Below are 23,168 nucleotides of genomic sequence, written 5' to 3'. Positions count from 1 at the left end.
TTACATTATTAAAAAAAAAAAACTCAAAAAGTGCGCTTTTGGACACCTCGTGTTCTAGGGGAGTGGTGCCGCCCACCAGCCATATTGTTCTTTCAGAGCTTGTCCTTGCTCTTTGGTTGTGGTCTTTCCACTGTTCATCGAGCTCTGCTTCGAGCTCTGCTGGCAAGTCCTTCATTTGCCTTTATTCAAGCTGGACTTTTGCCACTCCAGTTCCCTCTTCTATTCTTGGCTGGTGCCTCTTATCAAACCAACTGGCACTCTCTCCTTAGACACGTGCTGCCACACCTGATTGGGAGCCTCAACCGCTCAGGTTCCCCCAAAAGTACCCTTATTTGCACCCCCAATCTGCCAGGGCACTAAATATGCTATCCATAAACACCTCGATCTCTTTTTTTGAAAGGTGTACCCCGTCCTGGTGGAAAAGGTCAGGGCTGGTCTGGGACAAACCATGCCTGAGGAAATGCAACCCTGTGTCCCTGCAAAAGAGCTTTGTTTAGTTTCCATTTAGAAGTCTCCATTGCCATCCTGTTCTGTGCCACTTCCTCCTTGGCACTACTTCTGACATAAATACCTAGGTCCCCCTCCAGCACTGGGCTATGCTGTACAGAGATTTGCATGTGTCCCTCTGTAGTTGACCCCTTCCCATATGTATCAAATTGTTACCCTCCCACCCCCAGATGTATCACCAAGTATTCAGGCGGGTCTCTGAAGCCTATTAGGTTAGATAGTCTCTCGTGGATACCCTCCCAGCGCATCCCCGGCATCCCCCACCAGGAAGTAATTCTATGGCAAGACAGGAGGCTCCTATTATGCATTAGCTTTCTTTACTGAGACACACAGCAGCAAAGAAAATAACATTTTATAAAAGTTTTTTGAAAATAACATGTTACAAAACTTTTTGAAAATGAATAACACAATGTCAACAAAACACATTTATAAAAGTCCCATTCCAAAATGGCGGACAGGTCATGCCCCCCTGGGAGCCAATGGGCATACAGCCAAGTCCATAAATGTCCCTTTCTCCAATAGCAAACCCTCTTTCTTTGCTGCTGATTGACACAGCTAAGTTACTCTCTCTAGCTCGTGCCTTATTGTGCTTCATATAGAGTTTAGAGTGTTGATTGTGATACTTCATTTCGTTTTTCGGTGATTGTATCTTTGAATTGAAATGGTCATTTCATTTTTTGTTCTGTGAAAGGTGCGTTCGTTCGAACGTTTTCCTCCAGTCAGGAGTGTTACATTGTGACGCCGCTCCGTGTGGAGCGGGTGCCTGCTCATTAATCCTTGTCATTCCATTCCTTTTGCAGAGGCGTTCGCGCGCCTTTTATACTTTGTTGCAATATTGTTCGTGTGCCTTCAGCTATCCTCTGTGCATTTCTCCCTCAGGGGAGTGTGTTTCTGTAAATAGCCGGGCCTTTCGGAGCGTTCGCGCTCTTTCAGGCAGCCGGGCCCTGAGCTCGTTTGTCCGTGTTAATTGAGCTTGGTTTTCTCTGACAGGGTCACGGCCTCTCGGATTTCTGGGGGGGTTTTGTTTACAAGTGGCACATGTGTGTTTATACGCTGCTTGCGTATCTTGTGAGCCTCTCAGGCTAGGCCTGCCTGTTTGTGCTTGGTTAAAGTGAAGGTGCAGGAGCATTTTCCCACATTTATTGCACCTCATAGGAGTGATTTAATTTAATTTGCATTTATTTTATTTCCCTGTGTTTCCTTGTGTGCTCCTTTTATGCTCAGCCGGCTCGGCTCCCCCCACTCCTTTCACCCTGCTCGGGTGTATATTTGGCCTGCTCGGCTGTCACCTGTTTTTTCTCACCAGTTGGTGTGTTTCCTTTGTTAAAGCCTGCTTGGCTATTTGTGTGCTTTTAGCACAGCCTGCTCGGCTGCATTGATTAGAAGTTACACTTCTGTGGTGACCAATGTTGGAGAGGCCTGCCATGGGTAATACTAATAATAATTCTGTTGCCCCTGTTTTAGCGGATGCCTGTACTCAGGTGCGCACTTCCAAGAAAACGGATAATGGGGGGGGGCAGGCGAATGGACAGCCTACAGTGGAACAGGCTATCCAGGCTTCCATTGATTCAGCCTTGTCTGACCTTAATAATACTTTGGCTTCTGCTTTTGACAGGCTAATAAACCGCATAGCGGATTTTCACCCCCCCCAGGCGGCGGGCCCCTCTGTGCAACTCCAACCCTCAAAAAAGTGTACAGGAAAAACAAAGCATATTTCGGGACAACTCAGTCCTCGCCCAGTTTCTTCCCCCGACTCATCCCCTGGTAGAGCCCAAAAGCGCAAAAGGGATGAATCCCACCCACTTTCCTCAACCCCTTCGTCTTCTTCTGCCCAGCTCCCTGCACAGCTATCCCCTATACCTGTTTCTTCCTCTGACTCTTCGGAGGACTCTGATTCGCCCCCTAAGAGGCGCAAGAGGAGAGTGGCTCCTGTTCCAGCCCAGGAAGGTCCTGTATTGGACATTAATGGGGTCCCCTTTTTTGACCCGGCCCTCATCTTGCATCCCAGGTCTGCTGAGTGGCAACCCTCTCAAGAGATTGCCTCGTTTCTAGAGTATTGGGTTAGGCGCCCACTACCTAAAGGGGACAGGAGCAAGTTACGATCAGAATGCCCTAGGCCAGTCCTGCAGGACAAGGTGGCGTGTACACCGGATATTGATCAACCCATGACGGTGTTTTTGTCTCAGAAGGGCAAGGACCCCAGGAAAGGGGTGGATAAGGCCTGGCGCAGCTGTCAAGACAAGCTCTTAGATGTTCTGGGTCCGGTCACTCAGATTTTTGAGATGGCTGAGGAGGCGGCGGCCTCCAACTCCCCGGTTGATGTAGTCATGTTAAGGGGTTGGATTCAAAGGACTGTTTGCCTGCTCGGCAACGCCAATGCGGCTATATCAAAAGAAAGGCGCAAGTCTCTTCTAATGAGACTGGACTCAAAGCTGGCGGATATGTCAGAAAGGGAAGCGGGCCCTTCCGCTCAAGGGAATTTGTTTGGGGAGAGTTTCCTTAAGGATCTGTCTGCGTATGTCCATACATTCACGGCCTTGGATAAGGCCCAGACTAATATAAAGAAGGTCTTCACTCAGAAGGTTTTTCCCAGGGCCGGACGAGGCAGAGCCCGCTCTTCCGGCCGCTTTTCCCAGGGCCATTCCCGCCCCCGTCAATTTGCCTCACGAGGCGCCCATAATCCATCCTCTGCTCGAGGTGCATACTCCCAATTCTTCCCGCAACAGTATTCGGGTTGGAGAGGACGTGGTGGCAGAGGTTCCAGGAGGTCCAGAGGAGCATCAGGTATTTTCCCGAGTGTTAAATGTTTTTTCCCTCCAAAGTATAGGAGGCAGGTTGGTCAGGTTTCTCCCACAGTGGGAATCCCTCACATCGGACCCCTGGGTGTTGCAGACAGTGCAGGGTTATCACATAGAGTTTTACTCCCCTCCTTGCCAGTTGTCAGTTCCCTATCCTTTGGTTCTGGACAGAGTAAAGCAGTCGCTGATAGATGTGGAGGTCAAGGACCTCATCTCCAAGGGAGCGGTGGTACCTGCCTCTTACAGGGCATCCCAGTTTCTGAGTACCATATTCCTAGTCCCAAAACCGGATCAGGGGTTCCGCCCAGTGATAAATTTAAAAGCTCTCAACTCCTTTGTGGTTTACCACCACTTCAAGATGGAGGGGATCCACCTCCTCAGGGACACCCTCCTTCCGGCAGATTGGATGGCCAAGTTGGACCTCAAAGATGCTTACTTAGTGGTTCCCGTGTTCCCTCCACACCAAGAGTTTCTCCAGTTTCAGTGGGGGGGTCGGGTTTGGCAATTTGCATCCCTCCCTTTCGGTCTGTCCTCGGCCCCGTGGTGCTTCACCAAGTTGATGAGGCCTGTGATGGCTCGCCTCAGGTCCAAGGGGATAAGGATAATTATTTATCTAGACGACATGCTCCTGTTAGCCCAGGATGCTCAGGTTTTGCTCTCTCATCTGCAGTTCACGATAACTCTTCTTCAGAGCCTGGGGTTTGTAATAAATGCCAAAAAATCCATATTGCAGCCTACGCAATGTATCCAGTTTCTGGGCTTCGATATAGATTCAAAAGATTGCATCCTTCTCCTCCCAGACAGCAGATTGTCCAAGATAAAGAAGGAGATCCGGGGTATTCTCAAAAGGGAAAGAATCTCCCTCAGGTTATTAGCCAGGATAGTGGGGATGTTGTCTGCATCTATTCAAGCAATTTTCCCGGCCCCACTACATTACAGAGCACTACAGCGTCTGAAGGCCCGACATCTTCGCAGATGTCTCTCTTACTCTCAGATGGTGGAACTGTCCCCGGAGGCCAGATTGGAACTCCTTTGGTGGCTCAAACACATGGAAGCATGGAATGGGAAAGCAATTTTTGGTCCCTCCCCGGATGTAGTTCTGGAATCAGATGCCAGCAGAGCAGGTTGGGGAGCCCGGTTAGGCCAGGTCTCCACGGGGGGGAAATGGTCAGAGGAAGAGAGGGATCTCCATATCAATTGTCTGGAACTGTTAGCGGGATCCTTTGCAGTCCGCAGTTTCCTCAAAGATCAGGGGAATTGTTGTGTGCTCCTACGCATGGACAATGTCTCAGCAGTGAGATATGTCAATCGTCTGGGGGGAACCAGGTCCAAGGTCCTAGCGGATCTGGCGAGGCAGTTTTGGCATTTCTGTCTGGACCGCAATATTGTTTTAAAGGCAGAGTACCTGCCGGGAGTCAGCAACGAAGTAGCAGATTGGAACTCCAGACACCTCCAAGACAGGAGCGATTGGATGTTACACAGGGACCTCTTTGCCAAGATAGACTGCCTTTGGGGTCCGTTTACAGTAGATCTGTTTGCCTCGAGGCTAAACTGTCAGGTGCTCAGGTTCTTCAGTTGGAGACCAGATCCTGGCGCTCTAGCTACCGATGCCTTTCTTCAGGATTGGTCAGGTCAGAGGCTGTACGCCTTCCCTCCCTTTGCGATGATAGCCAGAGTATTGGTTCATGTACGCAGGCAAGAGGTCACATTAGTGCTTCTAACCCCCCTTTGGCCTTCCCAGATATGGTTTCCGGCTCTCCTAGAGCTATCAGTAGACGTTCCTCGTCTTCTTCCCTTTCATCCTCAGTTACTAACGAACCCGGGGGGGTTTCCTCACGAGTTGGTCCTTCAGGGGCACCTCTCCCTTATGGCGTGGAAGATTTCAGCGCTTCCTGGTGCTTCCGAGGCCTTTCGCAGGACTCTATGTCGGTCATCAGGGACTCTTGGGCCCCCTCTACCAAAGTGGGATACTCCTCAGCGTGGAACCGTTGGTCTAGCTGGTGTGTGGTTAGGCACCTCAATCCCATTTCTGCCCCTCCTGTAGAGGTGGTTAATTTCCTAGTGGGTCTATTTAAAGAAGGAAAAGCTTATAGAACCATTAATGGTTTCAGGTCGGCTATCTCAGCAGGTCACCTATTGGTAAAAGGGGAACCAGTGGGTAGACACTTCCTGGTGCGTAGAGCTCTCAAGTCTATTCGCATTAAAGTACCTCCAAAGCCTAAGTATTCAGTTCTTTGGGATGTTAACTTAGTATTGGATCTCTTTGGATCCTGGGCCCCTAATGAAGATCTGTCTTTACAGCAACTTTTTTCCAAACTAGCAATGTTGTTGTGTCTAGTGTCTATTAAAAGAGTATCCGATATCAGGGCTTTAGATGTCGATAATAAAATGTTTACCCCTCAGGGAGTTACCTTTTTTGTTTCACGACGAACAAAGTGCATGACTTCCTCCATATCTTATCCAGCCTTCCCTGAAAACAATAAATTGTGTGTTGTAGCATGTTTAAAGTGTTTTGAGTTAAAAACTGAAAGTCTGCGTCCTCCTAATACCTCTCAGCTGTTAATTTCCTATAGGAAGCCCCATAAACCGGTATCCCCTTCCACTTTGGCCAGATGGGTTAAATGGATTATGCGGGAGGCGGGAGTGGATACTTCCGCATTTGGTCCCCATTCTGTTAGGGGTGCTATGGCCTCTAAAGCCGCCTTTTTGGGGGGCAGCCTAGATCAGATCCTTAAAGCAGCTGATTGGTCGAGGGAGTCAACTTTCAAAACGTTTTATCATAAGCGAATTGCTCATGTAGCGGTTAATGTTCTGCAAGGGCTTTGAACTTGCATAATAGGAGCCTCCTGTCTTGCCATAGAATACCTAATCCCCCACACTAGCGTGAGATGGGGGTTTAGATTCTATTAAAGACACGGAGGCGAATATTATCCCACCCACCCACCCTAATTGTGTTCTGTGTGTTTCAGATTTCGGGTGAGAGGTCCTGCTTTAAGGAGATCGGTTCAGGTTCTGTTGAGGAGTTTCAAGTTCTGTTACGTGGATTCATCGTTCATGGAATTGTGTGAAGGATGGCTACAATAACTTATCTTAAAGGACAGCTTCAGAAAGAGGGTTTGCTATTGGAGAAAGGGACATTTATGGACTTGGCTGTATGCCCATTGGCTCCCAGGGGGGCATGACCTGTCCGCCATTTTGGAATGGGACTTTTATAAATGTGTTTTGTTGACATTGTGTTATTCATTTTCAAAAAGTTTTGTAACATGTTATTTTCAAAAAACTTTTATAAAATGTTATTTTCTTTGCTGCTGTGTGTCTCAGTAAAGAAAGCTAATGCATAATATTCGCCTCCGTGTCTTTAATAGAATCTAAACCCCCATCTCACGCTAGTGTGGGGGATTAGGTATTGTCCTTGGAAAGTGTAACCCTTGCTTCACGTCTCTATCCACCGCCCGTCCCGGCCACGAACGAGTGGCCTACTATCCACGTCGATCTCTATGGGCCGTCATCTTCAGGGAAGAACGTGCTGCTATTAGATCAGTTGTTCCCTCAGATATTTTATTTTTTTGAACTGTTGGATTTCCAGCCCGCTATGCTCTTGACTCCCCTGGATCCCATGCCGCTGGTCCAGGCGATGCAGCTGTTTTGTAGCTGTTTATCACATTGCTTACCCCTTTTCTGGGCCAAAGCGTTCTTGGCAAGTTTTCCTATGGCCTGTCCAGGCCCTCTCTCTAGCTTTTCTTTGCCTGTGGGTGCTTTCTCTCCTTGCATTGTCATGCCTTCAACTGTGATTTCCTTCTTTTGTTGGCTTTCAACGCTGCCCATGCTTCCTCTGGTGTGGCCGTCTTTTGTTGCTCTGCGTCCGGCCTCAGCTGCCTGAATGCCCCCGTCTGTGAATAAGACAGGGCAGCGACATTATTCACTTCATCAGTGATATGCCTGGCTTTAAAAATGATGTTATTCTTCAATGCTTTCCTAGTTATTGCTCTTAACACCTCTAAAACCAGTGGGCACAATGTGCTCCCTTTGTTCAATACCTGAACTACTGCCATATTATCGGACCACAGTGTCACCTCTTTGTTGCGCAGCTCTCTGTAACACACGCATACTGCTACCCATATCAGGGATAGTTCCAGCAGCGTAATGTTCCTTGTCCAACCCAGGACCTGCCAGCTTTCTGGCAATTCTTCTGCACATCATTTGATCCCCAGTATTGTGCCAAACCTGTTAACTCCTGCTGCGTCGGTATACAGTACTTTTGTCATCCTGGTTGATAGGCATTCGCCAGATAACCGTGCCATTGAAAAACCTCAGAAAATCTTCCCATACTGCCAGGTCTTTTTTAATACCTGGGCCCAGTCTGACCCTGTGGTTTCTCTGTGTGACCCCTCGTGTTCTGAGCTCGATGCTCCTCTGCAATACCCGCCCCTGTGGTATTAGTCTCCCTGCAAAATTGAGCTTTCCTTCCAGAGACTGCAATCCCCTTACCATTGCCTTATCCTTTACCTTCAACCCCTTGATGATGGAGTTTAAGTCTGTTGCCATGTCCTTCGGGATGCGGCACACCCCTTCCTTGGAGTGAATTTCTATCCCCAAGAACTGAATTCTCTGTTCTGGACCCACCATCTTCTCCTGTGCTAATGGGATGCCCCACTCTTTTGCCAATCATATGAACTTTTTTGAGTGCTTCTTTGCAAATACCAGAATGTTGTGGACCTACAAATAAAATATCACCCAGGTAATGCACCACCGTGCTTCCGGCATTACTCTATTGAGTGCCCCTTGTAGAAAAAAGCTCAGTTTCTTAAAATATGAGCTTGAAATCGTGCACCCCATGGGCAGGCACTTGTCATAGTAGTAGCTTCCTTCCAACTGAAAGCATAGACACGGCTGTGATGCCTTGTGCACCGGGAGGAGGCAGAAGGCTGATTTTATGTTTGTTTTGCCAACCATGCTCCCTTACCACCTGGCTAATTCCACTGCCTCCTGGAACTCTGTGTATGGCCCTGCTGCTTCTAAAGGTGAGATGCCGTTGTATACCGAACTTCCCAGGTGTATGACAAGCGGAGGATTCATCTAAATTCCCCTTCTTCCTTCTTAGGTACTAGCCCCAGGGGCAAGCAGATGAATTCTTTCAATTGTATTTTTCCAAATGGCCCTTCCATTCTGCCCAGTTCTATCTCTTTCTGTATTTTTTTTCGTACTTAACCCAGGTTTTCCCTTGCTAATTTCAAGTTCTGCAGTATTTCCTGTGAACCCTGCCCATTAAATGGAATGATGAAACCCTCTGAAAAACAATCTCTCATTAATCTGGCTGTTTCTTTGTCCTGGAAGGCCTTTAGCCATGTTTCCATCTTTTCCAACCTTATGAGTGACCTTCCATTTGTGCCCTCACCCTCATGGTCTCTTGCCCTCACTCTGCCTTCAGTTGGAAGTGGCTGTCTTAGTGCATTTTGAACTGCTGTGGTCCCCGCTGCATCTACCACACTGATGCCTGAATTTACAGTCTTTCCCCCGCTGCATGATCCTTTTTCAAATTTCCAGAAAATTGACAGAGGCCTCTGGGCTGCCCATGCGCCCCCTCCACCCTGTGCAGTGGGTGGCATGTTATGCTGCCAGCTATGCTGGTTCCCAGACTGCTTTTTCCGAAAAGGCTGCTCTCCTGCCCGCAGGTACCCGTTATCGCTACCACTATAATTATTCTTCCAATATGGTTTTTTTGGTAGCTCCCTGAATTTTGTTCCCACTTCTCCTTTAGTATGTTAAAGATGTAGATATTGTAATCTTCCTCATCCCACCTTAGATCTGGATAACAATCCATTTACAGGCAGACTTCATGATCATATTCCTGCCATGCATTCCCCCCGCCAAGGCTCTGTGCACCTTAAAAACTCTCTGCTCGTATGCCACCAAAGCTATTCCTTCCTCAGAATATTTCTGTGGTATATTGGTGGATAGGATGTGGAATGCTGACATCCAATTATCAAAGGTCTGCTCTACTGCTACTTGTCTGCTGGCCCCCTTATCCTCCTCGTCTCTGCAGACATCATAGCCCTTCTTTTGATATTCCAGTAGTGAAAAAATGTCCATGAATTATTTGTACCATATTTTAGTCTTCACCTTTTTGTCTATGTGCAACACCATTGTCTTTTTTGGTCTCCTACGCACTTCGTTCCCCATTGATTTTCTACCATGCCAGGACTAGTCATTAAAGTTGTATCCACCTCCCCATTTTGGCCCTGGGCTGCCACTTGCCCTTCGCTTGCTCCTTGTGTCTTTCCCAGTGCTGTGCTCCCTTCCTGGACGCCCTTTCCCTCACTCTCTATTTGCTTCTTGGGTTCTCCTGTTCTTACTCCCTGGCCTGTAATGTCCTCTGCACCCTCTTTCCTTTGCTTATCACACTCTTCTTTTTAAGCCATGCTTGCAGGTGCTCCATCTCCTTATCCCCACTACTGTCTGTCCATGTGTCTGAGTCAGATGAGGCCTGCATGATTCTTTTTGCTTGTGCCGCCCTTTTTGGGCGTCTTGCCTGAAAAGCCATGCAGGAGCGTAACATTTTCATTATATGTTTTTCAACTGCAGTTTTTATAGACCTGTGTTTTTCTCTTTCTTGCTTTTCTTCCTTGGACCCCCGTCCACTGCTTTTGCTGCTGCTGTGGCTGCTGTGCTTCTCCTTTCCTTTCTGCCCTCTGGGAAGGATTGCCTCTTCTTCTCCTCCTGACTCACTGCCACTGCTTTCATTGATTAGTAGGGGTGACATTTCCCACCCATTGCACCCCAAACTCTTTTTCTGCTGCTCCCGCCCAAGTGTGGAGCTCATTTTCTTTTTGGTGCTGTTCTTCAGCCATTTTAGGTGTTGTGCTGTGTCTCACCGAGGATCTTCTCTAGCCCTTCCAACAAGCTTTCCCAAACTTGGTGTGCTTGTTTTCTATTGTGACTCCTGCTTCTCTGGCTGCCTTATTTATTTATCCCCACACCTTTGTCATGTATCTGGGGGGCAGGGCCTCCACCTGCCCCTTTGCTGTTTGTTTTCGCACCTTTGTGCCTCCTGTCTTTGTTTCTACCCCTGGCCACCTCCCTGTTAGCCTGGTTACCCTGGGTGAAAGCCGCCCTCGCCCTGTGTGGGCACTTGCCTGCCTTCTACGCCTAACCCCCCGGCCCTCTAACTTCCCGCCCTTCATGGTTGGTCAGGGGCCTGTGGCTTTATGGCTTGTTTGTGATCAAAGTTTAAACTTCAGCAGGCAGGTAATTGATTTTGAGGGTATGATGTAATTTGCCACAGTAACATGCCCGGCTCCAGTAGGGGGACCAGGACCTCAAAGCCACCCCCATTTACCCCTAGAATGGAGGTCTTGCCAGTGGTGTTAAACCCCAATGGGTCTAGAACAGTGATCTCCAAATTGGGGGGCTGCCCCCCCCCCGGGGGGCTTGAAGGATGTGCAGTGTGGACCCAGACTCTGAAAAATGATTAAGATGACTGCTTTTAATGTAAAAAAAAAAAAGAAAAAAGATGAAGGTGACTGCTTTTAATAGATAATATAAGCAGTAGAAAATCTGCTTATATTTGAAAGAGTCTGGACCCCGAGGTCATCCTTTGGGCCCTATAGTGGTGGGGGCAACCGCTGGGTGAGGGGGGCCCAGAAGCAGTATTTGTATTCAAGGAGGGGGCTTGGTATGAAAAAAGTTTGAATACCACTGGTCTAGAGGCAATGGGTGGTGGGGGCATTTCGTCCTAAACGTGCGCCAGCATCCTCAGAGAGATTAGCGTTCTGAGTGATTGCACAGCAGAAGGCATGGACAATTATTTATGCCCTAGAGCTATGAAAGTACCAATGACCATGGAGATGGAGGCCCATTTTCACCTCGTAAGTGAGGCAGTAGACTGTTGCTCAAGCAGGCTGCTGTTATGAAGCGCAATGACCCTGTCTTCAGGGGACATTGAGCGCCACGAAAAAAAGAATTGGAAGACACCCTTGCACAGGTGCCAGTCCCAGTAACATAATCACTGTGTCCCATGGTCCTTTTGGGGGCTGCTCTGAGATCAAAGCAGGCCCCCGTAACAACTAGCAAGGAAGATGGGATGGGCTTTTGGCCCCACTGCGTTCTCCGTACTTCGGGAATCCGAAGCTACGGATTGGTGCGCATTGCATGTTTTGGTGGCCCGCGCTGAAATGGAAAGTAGTCCCTGTGGTCACAGGAGAGTTTGACTGAGCCAGCAAACGTCCTGTGCCCGGCTGAACCAGCTGCACCGCTGCGTTGACTCATGCTACTTAGGTCCTGTTAAGGGCAATTATGACACTCCAGCGCTTCAGTGCTCAGGTGAGGTAATGGGCGCTGAGCCTGTGCTAGGAAAACCTATAAGGGCATACAACCTGCTTAGCGGTCTACTGCCCACCCACTGACCACTACCCAGGGAGGTTGAGGTCTCGGCTGGCAGCCCCAGCAGGGGTACGTGTGCCGCCGGGCCTTGCCGGGCTGATTGAAGTGCATGGTATTAAGACAGATTTCTGAACTCTGACCTGGTGGGCAGAGGTTCAGAAGGCCAGCCTAATTTCTTGGAACAAGGTAACCTTCTGGACAAGCCAGACCAATCAAGGTAGCATTGGCGGCGGTCAAGACTAGGTCTCAGGAGGGGTGAGGGTCACTGAAAGATCTCAATGAGCACAAAGAGTAAAGGACACTTACAAATCCTCCCCAGTAAGGTGTATATATATTAAAAATACAAATACATTTTTTTCAAGGCCTTTGAGATTCAACACACAAATAAAATCACAGTAATACTTCCAACACAATCCTATCAATATACATATATACAAGACCAATGGACGAAATGGGTCCACAACCTAAAAAGGGAAGGAAGCAGGTAGTGCAAATAGTCTTTAGGCCCTTCTGCATCAAACACAATCCTAACTGAAAGGCAGTCCAATCCCTAAGATGAGGGGAGCCTAGTGCTCAAATGTACTTGCAAAGCTGGCACACGCGGTAGTGCAAATGGGCGAAACAGGGTCCTTTGTAGGGGCTGTAGCAGCTCAGGAAGGCAGGTGAGGTGATGCAGAATAGGTTCCCACTATTGGAGGAGGGTCAGGAGCAGGTTCCAAGACTTGTGAATAGTTTGTTAGTTCACGCTAGCAGTGGAAAGGAGAAGGGCCCTCAGGGTCCACTCATGCGTAAGAATGATGGATGCGCTAGGGGCCACCGGTAAGGGTTGCAATTACTCACCGACCCCCAGCACACTCCGGACAAAACTTCGGCAGTCGAGTTCACTTCGGTTGCAGGTGCAAATGCGGCTATCTCGCAGCTCTGCGGCTTTAAGCGATAATGTTGCAGCGTTGATTCACAAACGGGACAGTGGTGATTTCTCAGCTCCTGGTGGATGGATCAGGCCCATTCAACTGTAGCAGGCTTCAGGGCACAGAAGGGCACAACTGCAATGAGTTTGCAAACTTAGTCACCACGGCTGGGTGACAAGGTAACTGCGTGTACTCCGGTTCAGGCGCTCTCTCTTTACTCCAGACCTGGGAACGCCAAGTGTACGAAATTCGGTGTGAGAGTGCCGTGAACGGAGAGCTTACGGGGTACCAAGTTTCAAGGGCCTCCTCGAAGCGGCGGCGGTGTCAGGGCAAAGGTCCTGCGTAAGCTGGTCAGCGCACTGGTTGGCCCAGAGACACTTCTGAAAAGGCGTACTTGCAGATTTTGATGAAGGTGCCGATAATAGTTGGTCCCACTATTCCAATAGGTTGAAGCGTCTTCGCAGACCTTCTAGGACAACCAGATGCAGAGAGGTCTAGCAGGACAACAGTGGGCTCAGGGTGCCAAACCTTCCAGTGGGTCACCAGAGGTTCCTCGACTCGGCTTCTTAGTTTCAGGATACTTGGATCCTATCCTTCGCTCCAAACACTCATACCATGTCCAGAGATCGACATGGTATGAGTGTTTGGAGCCTTCTCTAATCCAAAATCTCCTTAGCGCCAAAACGAAGAGGACCCAATGGGAGATCTGCTCACATACATGCATACCATACGTGGACCAATCATGGACCACGGTGGTCCCAGGCATTCACAGCACACCAGACACTCTGGCACCCAGGATGTGTATTGGACCCATACAGTCCAGCCCACATCCTGGGAGCGCACACACAAGCATGCAGAAGCCCGCGAAAGCTTGGCGTTTTATGGGAAAATGCATGCCCAAATAAGGACTGCCCCGGGTCGGATCGACCTGGGGAAGGTGAAGGGGCAAGATGGCCAAAAGACAGGACAAAGTACCTCGTACCATGACCGTTTTGGAGCCAGGCCAACTATTTGTGCCAAACGCGGTAACCGCGGTTTACCTGGCAGGAAAGGGTTAAAAATACATGAAAAAGATAAGCTGCAACCAGCCCTGTCCAAGGCACATCTGCACTTCTCCTAAAAAATCAGTTGAAAGTATCTAGTGCCTTTAGAAATGACAGGAGGACCCAAGTGCACTGTACTGTAAGGTACATTGTACACTTGCAACATGTTGCAGAAAAGTTGCAACATTAACAAGGACTAAGGGAAGCAAAGTCTCCCAGTACTGACTGTCTTTAAGGGCATGTCAGTTTCCTCAAAACAAATTGAGTGAAAATCCCAGTGGAATGCAGCAGAAGGCTGTGCTCCTCTGGTAAAGTCAGACTCTGGTGTTTAAAAAAGCAAAAAGTTCACGAGTACACAACTGGAGGGAAAATTACCTATGAAATGGAAATCTTTCCTAACACATGGGAGCACCACAAGTACCAGGAAGTGGTCCAGGTGTCCCAGGAGCGTCAGGTGGCGGCCCTTGGCAGGGCGCTCCTGTCACGGCCGCCATATAAAACTCCATCATGAGTGATGAAGGGGAGGAAATTAATCCTAGACGCCCTCCCTCGCCCAACGTATGCCTGCTTTCAGCGCACACGTCTAGAACGGCAGCCTGGTGGCCACCCTGGTGTATTGTGAGACTGAATTTGCCATCACATGAGCCTCTGCAAAGCTGGAGGATGTGGCTAGGCGGGCAATGTTACTATTCTATGTGGGAAGTGAGGTGCACCACATTTTTAAGACACTGCAGCACAGGGACGAATCATATCCGGTGGCCAGGTATGCGCTCCAGGCATACATCTGCAGATGGCAAATAGAGACTATGAAATGTTCTGCTCGTGCCAGGCCCATCAGGACCCCTTGGAATCACTGGATGCATACCATGGACTTCTATGTTGCCTTGCGGTATCGTGCAGACTGAATGACGAAACGGACGAAATCCAGGCGCATATTATCCAGCAATGTGCATCATCAGGGCTGCATCGTCAGATACTAAAGGAGCCAGACATCCCTATGATCCTGGAACTCAACAGGTCGCATGAGCTGTCGGCATCAAGGGTGGCTCACATGGAGGATGCCATGAGAACAGGGAGACCCAAGGTAGCACACACTGTCAAGATGAGAACCCCAGCAAGAGGTCACAACGAGAACACCCAAAGACCTATAAATAAATGTCAGGCAGTAGGGTTTGGTAGCAGAAAATGTCTTTTGAGGCATGCAGTGGAGCCCTACCTCATGTTCACGCATGTCCGATGACTGGACTCAGATTTTGACGATGCAGGAAGCCAAACCACTTTGCCAGAATGTGCCACGCATCATGGCCAGTTAACAAGTCGTTCTGCCCTCCCCCTACACCACCATGCCCAAGACAGAGGCATGTTGCAGCCGTGGAAGATGACAGAGGGTCAAAATTGTCTCGATACAAGGCTGTCGCAGGTATCAAAGATGTGTTCTTTTTTTAAACATTTTCTATTTTGTTTTTGATGCTTACGCACCTTTACAAAAATATACCAATGGATTAATACCATCATAACAACTTTAAAAAATAACATCATTTTTACGATATGAAACATCTCTATAACAACAAGAATAGATGAAACAGGATTATCACATAAACTAAACATTGACGCAAATTAAAACATTGTTGATCACATTTGGAAATAAACAGCATGAAAAATCAAATGCACTTACAGCCCTAACAGACAAAGCAAAATAGGTTCGGAACGGAAAGACAATGCTTTTCCTAATATGTTAACATTACAAATCACCATGGGAAATAAGGGCGGAGTCAATGAGCCAAAGAAAACGTACTGTTACAAGGATTATGGAATTGTTTGTTCCCCACATACATCTAGCCCATATAAGTTCACATCCTTACTCTGTGTATGTAGAACTAAAGGTCTTCAAAATATTTAACCTATGCGTTTCAAAGTAGGGACAAAAAAGAAAAAGATGTTTTAAAGTTTCTATGGACTCTTTGTTATTACAAAATCTGCAGGCTAAATTTTGCAAAGGACGATTGTTAATAAGCCAATGCTTGGTTCTAGATTTGGTATGAAATAGATCCAGACGGAAACGCATATACAGTGCACGAGATTCGGCACAAGGGCATAGAATTAGGTATTGCAAGCAGGGAATTTGCTTGTCCCTAAAATCAACATATTCTGAAAAAGAGGAGTAAGAGGTAATTCGATCAGAAGTTGCATTTCAGCCATTTAGGAAAAAACGCTTATGTGCCAATCTCCATTTTACTTGTAATTCTTCAGGGAGAATATTGATCTCAGACAGCATTGCAAGTATACGTTTATTAAATCGAACTATAGACATTGGTTGAGCCTGATTTAACATAATTAGGAAATCCTCATACAATGAATTCGGCAGAGGGAAGCGCATTTTTATATATGAGTTGAGAATACGCCTTTTATGGTGTGATGCAAGGGAGTTTAGTCCCAACTCATGGCGAAGTAATGCGCTGGGTAAATAATTCGGTAGACACAAGATTGATTCCAGATATTTGCTTGAAGTTTGTTAAGGAAGGAATCTAGGTCTAACAAACAGAGGTCCAGTCCATAAAGAATGACCGCCTCTACCTTCTTTAAATAAAATTCAAATAGGGGTATCAAAGAAAATTTACAATATTTATGAAAAATTATTTTCATTTGCCCAATTAGTGGAATTACTTTCTCCACTATTGCTTTCTGCCAGAATGTCGAAGTGGAGTTATTTACCAGATTATAGCATAAGTATGTTATATGATTAACCAACTGAATTTATTGTGAATTGATATACCAACGGAATTTGCGTAATTGTTTATGAGATGAAAGAATGATGATGTTGGATTTTACCGAATTCACAGATAAATTATTTACTTTGCAATAGTGAGAAAAACATTCCAGTTTATTTTATTTTGAAGTCCTGAATGTGTACTATCCAAGAGAAGGACACCATCAGCGTAGGCTAGCCATGACAAATGTAACTTACCAAGGCGCACTGCAAACCATTTGGTATTATCCCAAATTCCATTGATGTCCGCTAATTACAGATTGAAAAGTACTGCGACAAGGTTACACCCTTGTTTGACACCGATGGAAGTAGGAATAGACTCTGTCAGGTGCCCTGCATAAGATATACGTACTTTGAAGTTTGTGTTGTGATGGAGTAGAGCAATAAGTCCAACTAAGTAGGTCGGGAATTTGTAATTCAACATTTTTTGCCAAAGTCTGCCTGTGATCACACAATCAAAGGCAGAAGAGAGGTCTAGGGAAGCAATGTAAATGGGTCCATGAGTGGAAGAATGTGAAGCAGCAGTCAAATGTGCAAGAATAGTTGCATTTAATTGAGTCCCCATCGATTTCTGAAAACCTGTTTGAGCTTTAGTCAGGATGCAATTTTTAGAAATAAAGTATTCCACCTCCTTTAATAACAGGAGCGCAAATACTTTGGCTGTGACATCTATAAGGTCAATTGGACGGAAATTAAGTGGATCGTTTAGTGGACCTTTTTTGTGGAGAGGTATGATAATGGAAGTTACCCATGACCGTGGCAAAAATGTATTTTTAAAGAATGAGTGGTACATTTTTATGAAGACCGTTGCCCAGAAGAAAGGGTCATCTTTGATAACACATGGTGGGAGCCCATCGGGTCCTGCGCATTTCGATGTCTTAAGATTCGCAATTGCAAATGTGATATCTTTGATTGACCATGGGCATATGGATGGAATCTGTGAAGTTATGTTTCCGATATCAAAATGAGCAAATCTAGAGGGGAGCAAGTATTTTTGTTCAAAAAAGGAAAACCAAGTGCTGCCATCAATGGTTGATTCTAGAGACGCATGGGTTGCTTTATTGGCCGAGTGTAGGATCCTTCAGATGTCTCTGCTGTTATGGTTGCATATTTGTCGAACCATTTTTTGATTTGCTTCAAGATGGACAAGGAATCCAGCTACTTTAACTTTGTTTTTATGTGTTCCTATTAGAGATGTTTTAGCAGCGCAATATTCAATCATACCGTGAGAAGAAAACCTTTTTTTTAGATTTCTCAATTCCAGGTTTTTTTGTTTGTTTTCAAAATGGCAAGAGTGCCTGATAGAGGAGTGTAGGTTCTTGCTGCTGCGTGAGTGTTATTAGAGGATTCAGATAAAGATAGAAGATGTAACTGAATCAGTGGTAGATTCCACACAAGAATCGTCTTGGATGACTTGTCATCTGCTTTAGAATCTGGCCATAAATCACGATTAACTAAAAAAGTTAACCGTCGACAAGTAGAAATATTACAATGAATTGAAAGCGCAGCCCTATCAATTTGAATTAAAGCCAATGTCGGCAACACAGAAAAAGATTTTGTTGCTAACGTCATGGTACTAAAGAGCAAAGAATGATCACTATAGGGCAGAAAAAAAGGAACAATAAGGGAGAGTATGCCTGATAGATTCTTTGAGGCAACTATGAAATCAATCGTGGAATTTACAGCTCCTCTTTTCCATGTGGAAAAAGAGGATAATGATTTAGGTGCATTAACGTGCAGGTCCCACTGAAGAAAAAAGCTTGACTATCTCAAACTATTCGAAAAAGAGCGTTTAAAGTGAGTAGATGTGCTGAGACAGATGTCTGGTTGAGCTGCCAAGTAAAGAAAGGCCTTAAAATCTCCTCCAAGAATGATTTCCGCTTGTGGATTATTTATTGTTATATCAATTAGAGTATTATTTAAGAAATTAATAGCTGCCTCAATGGATAAAAAAAGGATTCCAATAGAGAGATATAAGAATAACATTTTTAGGGCAAGACACATAAAAGTTTAAATCAATTAAGAGAAATAATTGTCTATGTAGGGTACAATTTACTGAAAATCGTAAATTATTATTAAGCAATATCGTAATGCCCCCAGCTGGACGACCCAAGGTCTTCTGAGTCGCAGGGTTGTGAAAGGAAGTAAAACCATCAAATTGAAAATCATTAATAGACATAGGGCCTCCTTACACGGTAGGCGGTAAACCATGGCGCTATTAGCGCCATGGTTCATGCTGGTAATTTACCGGTACCGCCTTGGAGGATAGGGGAATTACCGCCCATTCCAAGGTTGGGAAGGCGGTAATTCCTCCTTCCTCCATTGCCCTTCCCCATTCCCATTTTTGCCCCATAATGGGAATGGGGAAGGCGCTAATAACGGTACCGCAAATTGCGGTACCGTAATTAGCACCCCGGTCCCTTTGCGGGTTCGTTTTTAACGCCTGCTAAAAGCAGGCGTTAATGTACCAACCCGCAAAGGGACCTCATAGTAAGGCGGTAAGGGTTTACCGGTACCGGTAAAATACCGGTACCGGTAAACCCTTACCGCCTACCGTGTAATGAGGCCAACAGTTTCTTGAATAAAAAAAATAGAAGGCATATCCTGAATGCCTATACCAGCAAACCATGTAGAAAGATTTTTAAACCCGCAACAATTCCACAAATAGATATGAAATTCATTACATTATGAGTTCGTTTTAGGAGTGGATTTGAAGTGATGTTTGGGAGCGAAGTTTTTGCATTTGGTAAAATCCCCAGAAGACCATTCAGAGCAGATGTGAGGGATGCTAGTTGTTCTAAAATTTGAGAATTATCAGTTTGATTTACAGAAGCCAGTGAGTTTACATTTTTCCCCTTCGTTACCACTGGAGGTTTGAATTCCACAAAGGCCATGGCTTTTTCAATAGAATAGAAAGCCTGCAGTTCAAGTCCCAAAAAGACCAAGGGCCTCATTACACGGATGGCGGAAAACCATGGCGCTATTAGCGCCATGGTTCATGCCGGTAAAATACTGGTACCGGTAAATCCTTACCGCCATCCGTGTAATGAAGCCCCAAGTCTGATTTATATTCCACAATAATTTTGCAATAATGGGTGATTGGACTTTACATAGCATGCAATTGTTATTATTAATTGGTAGTTTAATCCATTCCACATCTTGAGAAGTCAGATTGCGTAGAGACGGGATTTTATAAAGCGCATTCATTAGAAATGTGCGGTTGATAGGTGCCGATCCATTAAGGTGGGGATTACTAGTCCAACCAATTGTAGTTTGCATTTCACAAGGAATGTCATGGAAAGATTCCAGTATCTCATTATTCACAACCAACGGAAATGGTGTGGAATTTATCGGCACCAACTTTTCAGGCTTCACTGTTTCCGCATCTTGTACTGGTACAGAATGTGAATCCTTGGAGGGATCACAAGTAAATGGATTGGCATTCGATGGCAAGTCATTACAGAATTCAAGTGCGTTCTGTACAATGTTGTTCAATAGTTGTGCATTAGTTTCTTCAGTAAGAGAAACAGAAGGTGGAGGGTGTATCAACGCATGTACCACAGTGGGAGCAGGTGGAATAAGCCCTGGGATGTTCTCACTTGACTGAATTTTCTCCCCTGATAAAGACCTTTTCTTGTTTTCTACAATTGGGAAATATGTACTCATATTTGCTTGAACCATAATAGAGGGTAGTGCTTGACCTGTATTGGAAATGGACACAGATGAAGCACATTTCTTTTCCAATACGAGCTCTGGAATTGGATTGAGTTTCGGTACAATTTCACAGTTGTTCGCACCGGTTTTCACTTTTTGCTTGGATTTGATTTATAGTGCCATTTTGCTTTCCTCATTAAGTTGGCTAAGATTGAGGAAATGGTCTTTGTTAGGACTGTACGCATTTTCTGGGCATCATCAATGGGAAGTTGAACATTAATTGCGCTGTGTATGGAGGAGCCTTCAACTGCTATTTTATTAGATACATTCTGGTTATGTTTTGCTTTATGTGTTCTTTTCATCGCTCTCTGAAAAGATTTCTTAATTCTGCGAGAAGGGTGGTAAACATTAGAGGTCATATCTACCGATTCTGAAGGTTCACAGATAGAAACAGAAGCGGCTGCAGCCTCATCCAAAAGGTTGGTGATGGCCGACGGACTGTCTGGTGAAACACCTTCTGTACGCTCAGTGTATGCCACCTTGTCGTTATGGAAAAATTCAGGAGGGACCAATTTTGCATTAAATAAAATTTGTTCGACCTGTAGAAGTCGCTTATTTTGTAATTTCGCAACTTCAACCAAATCAAATGCAGATGCAGATGGAATTACCACTTCAGGGCCTGGAGGTTTAGACACCACATTGGCAAACGAAGTGGGAATTCCGTTTGCCAGTAACATGGTATCACTAGTTTGAGTACTTTGGGAAAACAAAGCATTATGAGGCAACAGCAAGGGCAAGCTCCTCCTTACAATAGCTGCTGTCCGTTTGGGACAATGTATGACATGATTCTTGTGCCAATATGTATCCCTCTATTTTAGAGAGTTTCGTAGAATTAAACGAAATTAATTCCCTCATATCTTTCAAGAGGTGATGAGTGAATTGATGCCCTTTATCCAAAAGATTTAGAATTCTCGTAAGCACGGGAAAAAGTGTAAAGCTCTTGTTCTGATGCATGGGTGGAGTCCCCCTCATGAGGTATAAACGATACAGGTGAGTGAGGAGAAATCTGCTCAGCCATGGGATCATCAGACGTTTGTTTTGAAAATGATTCCTGATTAGAGGGATCTGCCAATTGTATTTTCTTTTGGGGAAATAATTCCCTAGTCGGGGAACTCCCTGATTTACTCGGAGCAAAGAAGGAATTGTTAGGTTACGAACAGTTAACATGTTTGTTGAGCAGGGGTGGCGCAAGCAAAGTTGTTGGATGAAAATGCACCTGCTCACGAAATCCACTAGATGATGTAGCAGGGGTAGATGGACCAAGTGAGAGGCTTATGCGCCGTTCTAAAGCTGCAATTATACCTGGTGCTAACATAGAGATATCAGAGGGGTGTACAAAGGCATTATCGTTTAAACCTTCCTCTAAAAATGTGCATCATTTATTGCCCCTGCTGCATTTGCATTGAAATTGATGGCAGAATCATTCGCTGCCTTTAAGGTGAAGAGTAGATTAGGTTGTATACTGGCGTAATTCCTCCTGAAGGCTCAGAGTCAGGGTGCTGTGCAAGAGGCGATAAGGAGGGAAAATTCATCTCAGAAATTGAAAGCACCTCGCCCTGAGCAGATATGGCTAACAAAACATTTTCTTGGGCGGCACCTTCATAGAGGAGTCGCGAATGCGTTTACCGTTCCTTAATGTGGTTTCCATGAAGAGGGTACAGTATTTAAGTAAGCAGTGCTTTATCTATCATATGTTTAAAAAAAAGAACTTCAGAGAAAAATAATCCCACAGCTTCAATAAGGCTCAATCACCTTGATAAATGCAGTAACACATTTGCTGTTATAGTGACTGCAGCTCTCACCTCTCGCCACTCCCCCAAACAGCCCGACAGCCACTTGAGAGCCCACTTCAGATGCGTGCGCACAGATGCGCACGCGCCAGGTAAAAGTAGGAGGTGATGCAGGGTGGGCGGGCAGGGGGGCGGGCTGAAGGCGGAGGCAGGAGGCGGAGACAAAGAAAGCTGGAGAGGAAAGGAGACAGAGAACCAGTAAGACCGGCGGGCGAACGCGCCAGGAAAGCTGGCATGGCGGGCGCCGCCCCTTAGTGGGGGCGGTCCAGGACGCCCTTCCCCCCCCACGCCCGTAAGAAATAACGCACCGGGGGGCGGGATGATGACGTAATACAGGGCCCGCCCCCCCCGAAGGGCGCGAAAGCAGAGGCGCAGGGCGGGAAACCGGGGAGAAGCCAGCCATAAAAGCCCGGACTTGTGTGAGCAATCACACATCCTCCCTCGGTTTCCCATCGCGTCGGAGCAGCGTTCGTTTTTGGTGTTGGTTTCCAGTTTCCTGCCTCGCCGGATCGTGGTTTTATTTTGCATCCTGCCTCACGTGGAGAACCCTCTTGCATCCTGCTCCCCGGGCTTCGTTGGCATCGCGGTTGGTTCCAAGCGTGGTCCAGGAGTATAGACGTGTGGATTTCTCGGGAGTTCCTGCCGCTGCGGGTTTTGGTTCCAGCCGGGTCAATTAAAGGTACGTAGTATAGTTGCACGGCTCGCTGCTGGTCGGCCCACGGCGAGCGTCTTGGCGGCCGCCGAATGCAAGGTAGTTAGGGGTGTATAGTGGTAGTGGGGGTGGGGGGAGAGGCAGGGGGTAGTCAAGGGCCGGTTCAAGTGAGGGCGGTCGGGGGGTAGAGCGGGGGACCAGGGGAGCAATTTTCGGTAACATCGGTTGGCGCCAGGGGCGGTGAAATATACGTTGAAAGCAATCTCCCTGACTAGCCCCCACTCGGCTGGGGATATGGCAAACGGAGGAGGTGCCGAGAGGGTGAAAGGGGTATAACCATCGTAGGGTGCGATGCGCGTAAAGAGGGCAAGAGGGTGTCACAAAATGTTTTCACGGGAACGGACGAGACCGCGGGGTGGAGGGAGGGTGAACGCATTCGAACGGGGAAATAATGCATATGGTGTTTTGCTATGAAGGCGTTTGGTTGCGCGCGATGATGGGGCGTGGGAGGGGAGATTTAAAAAAAAAATGCATAATATAAACAAATCGTTGTTTGTTGTGTGGGAGGGGGCAAACCACGGTGAGGGGGATGCATTGGGGGAGCGCA

At 46.6% G+C, this 23,168-nt stretch overlaps 1 protein-coding gene across 1 annotated transcript; it reads left to right on the top strand.

Annotated features, from left to right (window-relative positions):
- The first annotated feature begins 1,020 nt into the window (after window positions 1-1,020).
- LOC138453312 (uncharacterized) lies at window positions 1,021-6,646 on the top strand. Its single transcript, XM_069606017.1, has 2 exons — window positions 1,021-3,291; window positions 6,275-6,646. The coding sequence occupies exons 1-2, from the start codon at window positions 1,914-1,916 to the stop codon at window positions 6,283-6,285; spliced, it is 1,389 nt and encodes a 462-aa protein (XP_069462118.1). The 5' UTR covers window positions 1,021-1,913; the 3' UTR covers window positions 6,286-6,646.
- The last annotated feature ends 16,522 nt before the right edge of the window (window positions 6,647-23,168 follow it).

This window comes from Ambystoma mexicanum, chromosome 4p (genome assembly GCF_040938575.1).
Source record: "Ambystoma mexicanum isolate Mex_15411 chromosome 4p, UKY_AmexF1_1, whole genome shotgun sequence".
NCBI lineage: Eukaryota > Metazoa > Chordata > Amphibia > Caudata > Ambystomatidae > Ambystoma > Ambystoma mexicanum.
The sequence above is the reverse complement of the archived record's forward strand: the minus strand, read 5'-3'. Positions and strand labels throughout refer to the sequence as shown.